This window comes from Schistosoma mansoni, chromosome 1 (assembly GCF_000237925.1).
Source record: "Schistosoma mansoni strain Puerto Rico chromosome 1, complete genome".
NCBI classification, from domain to species: Eukaryota; Metazoa; Platyhelminthes; class Trematoda; order Strigeidida; family Schistosomatidae; genus Schistosoma; species Schistosoma mansoni.
Window position 1 is genome coordinate 45,171,861 of NC_031495.1, and position 6,000 is coordinate 45,177,860.

Sequence of the window (6,000 nt, forward strand, 5' to 3'; positions counted from 1 at the left end):
CTCTACCGCACATTTAATCAAAAGCTAAAGAATAACATAACTAATGGTATCTGTTATGTCCTTATGCCCTGCGAATATAACACGTAATGAGATCTCCAGTTAGACACCGACTTATACGACCAAACCAACGGCGCACAAACCACCACTAGCAGCATAGAATTCATATTGGTCCTTCGAGATAGTAGCTTCTCTCCTAACCCAACCTGTTCAGACCAGAACGCCACTATCAGCCTCCGCTATGCGAATCATTTGTTTCAGACATACTAGGTTTATTTCGAAACAAACGAGACAGTGTCATACCATAGAATAGAAAATAACAATCATACAAGATCAAGCCAAAAAGTGACTGTGATAGACTGTTGCTAATAAATTCGAAATATCTTAAGAATAGTAAATCGTATAATAGTAGTCAGTAGGTCAAATAAAAGCTCGTAATAAAAGGAATATGAATATATATATATATATATATATATATATATATATATATATATATATATATAATTGTGTTTTTCCAGCAATTCGTTTCTAACATTCGTTTTCTTGTTTTTGATAATTAATTTCAGATGCTAAAAACATGGCAAGCTCTTATAAATGAGTCAACATTGTATCCCTTGACTTTTTATGAATGGGATGTCTTGTCTCACGCATATCCTCATCATTTGAAGGAAAACGAAATACCTTCGGATCATGATGGACCGGAACCAAAAATAACTTTCTATCCAACGATGTATTTACTTCCACAGAATGATTCTGAACTGAAGTGGAGATTGGAACCATCTTCCTATGGCACTTTATGCCCGAATTGTCAATCTGAGATAATCAATGATCAGATTTTTAATAATGCTAGAATCCGTATACGTCTAGTAACTGGATTTGATGAAGCATTGAGTAGTTGTGTCCAGTCGAAACTCACCTCCGTTCAGGATTCCTTGAATTGTGTGTCACAGGATTTTCAAGCTGACACAGAAATTTGTTCTCAACCAACAACTGACGTCATAATTCCGAACACTTCTGATCAGGTTGGTGCAACTCAGACACGGGTTTTGACAGTCGATCCAAAATTAGTATTTGCACCGTATGTCAGACTCTCAACCACAATACTCGAATGCTTTATGGTAGGTATGCAGCATGGGGATAAGGAGCTGTAAAATTTTACTTTACAAAAGGGAACCCCATGTTTTGTCAACATTAGTGTCGTAAATCCTAAGGAAGTAAACTTCATCTTGGTTAGTTTACGTGCTCTCCATGCCAACTAACCATTAATATCGTGTTTATTAAGTCTTCATATGCGCTATTACAAGCAAACTGCGTTACTTTAACAATAATCGTGTTAGTTTATAATTTATTGTTTAATAATTTTAAGTTTTTCTTAAATAAACTTGTAAACATTTTGTGTCGTATGTAATTCAGTGCCCGGTTATGATTTTTTTCGACTATAGTCACCCCTTACAAATGATACCTTGTTTGATAACAACTGTTTTTTTAATGTTTATAATACTATCCTGGTTATAAGTAAAACTTTCTCACTGAGATGAATCTTATTCAAACTATATGATATATTAGCACAGTTTATTTCGAACAATCTAATCACACATTAACTTGTAAAGATATATATGTATGGGAAATAAATGGTCAAACTAGACTAAATTGTTAGATAAAAGAAGAATATGGGGAACAAAACAATATGAACCACGACACTCTAGAAAAACCAACTAATTGACTGATTCACCAGAAAACTGAGTATAAGCCACAATGTAAGTGTTAAGGCCAATAATACCACTTGGTTGCCCTGACCGAAGTAGGGAGAGCAGGATTCGGATCTGGGACTTGAGGGTTAAAAATCATACGCTTTAACTACCAACCAACCGCTCCACGCCATTCTGGATAACAAAACAATACTACAAGAATCGGTTTGGCGTAAGTATAAGTTGTCTTCGAACATATAGGAGGGTGGGTGGGAATTTTTATGTCCTTTACAAATCAATGTGTGGTCGAATTGTTTTAAATGCGTTACTTCATTACACTACATTGTTCTGATAAACTTGGTCTTCTCATTAGTGATTATCTAAATTTATCAAAGAAACGTTCTTCAAATTCATGTAACATTTGATTTTCTCTTATACTTCTCATCGTGTTCCCTCTTTTGTTTTGAAAAAAATTGTTTTTCTTTTCTTAGGAAATGGATAATTTGAGAGAAATAAAAGATTATTTCGATAAACGATGTAATAATTTAGAATTATCCAATTCTGTTAACAAAGATATCACTCCTCGCCCTTCATCAGATAATGAAACTAGTCTAATAGACCAATTACCTCCATCATCCGATCATCATCAACATGTGCTCTATGATAATACAAATAATCAATTATCTAATCATCATTCAGAGTCTCCATCTACAAATTATATTAGACGTTCTACACGTCAACGTTTAAATCCTAAAGATTTATCAATCAAAGTGAATAGTAGTGATACTCTTCTTAATGTGAAAGTACAATTAATGCAATTTTTAGGTGTAATCCCTTCCGATCAACATATTATGTCAAATGTAAGGTTATAATTATTATTTTGTAAATTATTTTACCACAATTGAAATCTTGTTTCCAAAGTGTTTTTTGTAGAGGGAAAAAAGAATGCCATAATATGATTGATTCATGTTCACTTACAATTCTTATTCATTTCTGACTTTCTAATCAGAATGAATAAAATATTCTGAACATGTATATAAATTTTGTTGTGATCAGTCATTTGTATTCCACTTTTCGATCATCTAGTATACATCATGATTGATGCAAATAAAGTAATCGGTTATTATCAATATCCTTCATCCCATAAATATTAACTTGAAACGCAGTATATAGGATCCTATTTAATTATTACGTAACAATTGGAATTATTTTCAAATATTAATGAATTTTATAAAAGCATATAGTCTATATAGATTTTCATCTAACAGGATATCTTTTAGTTATTGTTCGTTACTAAATAACGATATTTAAATAATTTTAGCTCCTTTACAGCCCCCAAATGCCCTGGTACAGCCGAGAGTGGGGAGAGTCCGCTCTCCCTCTCGAAATGCTCTCACATGGCCACGCGAATATATAGCCTCTGCCACGAAAGTCCTACTCACTGCCTTCTCGTGGCATTACTGTTGTTTACGAAATTGAAAGGACGAAAAGCGAATGTCCGGAGCTTTAACCGGGTTGGTGGACACGAAGCATACATCTGGGGAGTTGGAAAACCCTGATTCCAAACCAATGGTGCACATGGGCTCCAGTATCCGGAAGGAACAAATGGCGTATGAATCAATCGTTGGTCACCGGCTACCATGGGACTGCATCTCCTTAAGATTCTCCACTGCCTTGTGAGTTAGATCTTTAGGTCAAAGGCTCTGGGTGTGGCCCCCTAAGAAAACCACCTGCTTCAGTCTGGGCACCTGGGCAGTATCACAGCCCTCACACAAATCAAATGAGATTTGTGAGGCGCATATTTATCTGGTGCTTCCTTGTACCAATATTTATGTGTTTAAATAAAATAAAATAAATAGCTCCTTTACAGAATATCATGTGGTCATAATAGACGATACAATATGTATCATCATATCTTAGCATGCTATGCAAGATTTATTCATTATATGTTTCTCTTTTTCCTATCTCTGTATAGATATCACATTTTTTGGTCTTATACCCTGAGTTTTTTCAGGTTCTTTTTTTCGTGTCTAATAATTGCCTTCTTATTTAAATCTGTTAGTGAATTTGTGAAATTTTAACAGATGACTTATTGTAACTACATCTAAACCTATCTATGCAATAAATTATTTAATGCTGTTAAAGTCCTGTGTTTTATGAATATCGTTAACTTTTTTTCAGGGTCTAGAACTTACTGATCATACGAAAACATTACAAGAGTTAGGTATTGGCTCCAAGACTATTCTCTATTTATGGTCAGATGATCCAACATGGGATCCTAATCGAACAAGTTTTGATAATGGTACATTCAAGTTAACGACACAAAAGTCGAAATTAAATAGTCCATGTAAATCAACGTCTGGTAGGTTTTTTTTAAAAAAAACTTCAACTATTCATGTTAACCTATTATTTTAATTTTTTTCTTTATCTTACCGAATTCGCTATCTTAACTTTCACTGAGATCTTATGCAAAGTATCCTGCTTAGAATAATGTTTACTAGTTTATTAATCGGTATGAAGTTCTGAAATTTCAATTTATATAAATAATAGTTATTTGAAACGAATTCATTGTTTAATGGAGATGATATTATAAATTAATAGAAACCACTTTTCAAAAAAAAAAAACAACGTTGATATTCAGTAATTCCCGTCTTATTATTTTGACATTAGTCAATTTGTCTTTATGAAATCATTATGTAATGTAAGAATAATTTTTTATAATCTCATCATTTTAGAATATTTAATTTAGTGATTCAATTATAGTTGTTCCACAATCATGTATATATTTTGTAAAATATCATAGTGATGAATTGATTTACGTTTTGAATTTTTCTCAACTGTTTATTTGTTTTCATAGTTGAAAGCATGATTCAATTGAAGCTAGCTGGACAAAACGGCCGTCCAGTGCTTACAGGTTTTCCTTGGTGGTCTAGCTTCAATTGACTCATGATTTCAACTATGAAAATACTGAAATCTCCACAAAATCCTTTCTGTTAATTTATTTATTATTATTATCTTAAAAAAATGTTAATCATAAACTAGGAAAAAGTAGTCGCTAATTGTTTTAATCTAATTTTTTTTGTTGGTTTAACAGATAAAATCTATATACTACTGAGTGACTTGAGAATGGATTTAATCATTTATTCTCTATGTATTTTCTATTCACTTTATCTTTTTTCCTAACTACTTTCCAATTTATAATGCGAACCGTCGTTAAATCAATCAATCATGTTTATAAAATTAACTACTAGTTTCTAATTTAAATAAGGCAAAAAGAAACAAAATTTGCTGAATAACATAAAATTCATTATATTCTATGGTGTGTCACCAGTTGCAAACAACCTAAAGTTACAATAGTAATATAATTGTAAAAAAGAAATTTTTTTATTACATGCCTAAATCAATAATGTTGAATTCAAAACAAATGGAAATAACATATTTAACATGATAGTTAAAAAAAAATGATTATTGTTTGTATTTCGATAGTGTAATAAGAAGACGAAGATTACCAAAACTATGTAATATATTAGCGCCAATACATTTCAAACAATGTGATCACATATTATTATTACTATTATTATTGTCCTTGTCTCCTCTTAGTCCCCCCCCCATTTCCAGTCTAGTTGACCTTTTATTTTTATATATAAATATTCTTAACAAGTGTATATGTGATCAGATTTCTCGAAATGTATTGCGCTAATATATATCACATAGCCCTAATAATCTTTTTCTTTTTATTACACTATCGGAATTTATCAAAAGGACTAATTGCATCAAATATTGTTTGTATGTTAAAGATGGAATCATTAAAAGGCGAGAATAAGAAATTGCAAATCATAATAAAGAGACAATGAACATAAATACATTTTTAATAAATAAGTGCTAATCAGAGCATCTAGTTAACATTAAATGCAAGTTTTAATGTGATGCATGAATGTCAGTGGAAATAATCTAGTTAGAATTCTTGAATATATATATATATGGTGAAGATTTGTAGCTCAGGTGGGTGATTTTGATCATCAGCACAGACTTCTAAACGAAGTTTGTGCTGATGATGTCGTTCAGACGGACGATGAAAGCTCCACGACCAAACCATCCAGCTCAGAGAACAAACCCACATCATATATATATATATATATTCAAATACTACTTAACACATGCCATTTACATTTCAGAATCAATTCATACAGAATCAGGATTCAAAGGAACACGACTACTTGAATTTTAACCGGATATTGTTTTTTATTGCTTCAGTCTTTTCTCTACTCTACTTAACTACTACTTTCCAGTTGTTGTCCTGCTTTTTATCTCCTAA

General features: G+C 31.9%; 1 protein-coding gene across 1 annotated transcript in view; it reads left to right on the plus strand.

Moving 5' to 3' along the window:
- The window catches only part of Smp_196290 (ubiquitin-specific peptidase 48 (C19 family)), a gene marked incomplete at its 5' end in the record, with an annotated part of 30,715 nt that extends 24,715 nt beyond the window's left edge, over nt 1-6,000 (plus strand). The window contains 4 exons of the mRNA XM_018794570.1: nt 564-1,019; nt 2,177-2,545; nt 3,867-4,047; nt 5,861-6,000. Of these exons, the coding sequence (XP_018648970.1) occupies nt 564-1,019; nt 2,177-2,545; nt 3,867-4,047; nt 5,861-5,913 (1,059 nt within the window). The remainder of the gene's footprint in view (nt 1-563; nt 1,020-2,176; nt 2,546-3,866; nt 4,048-5,860) is intronic.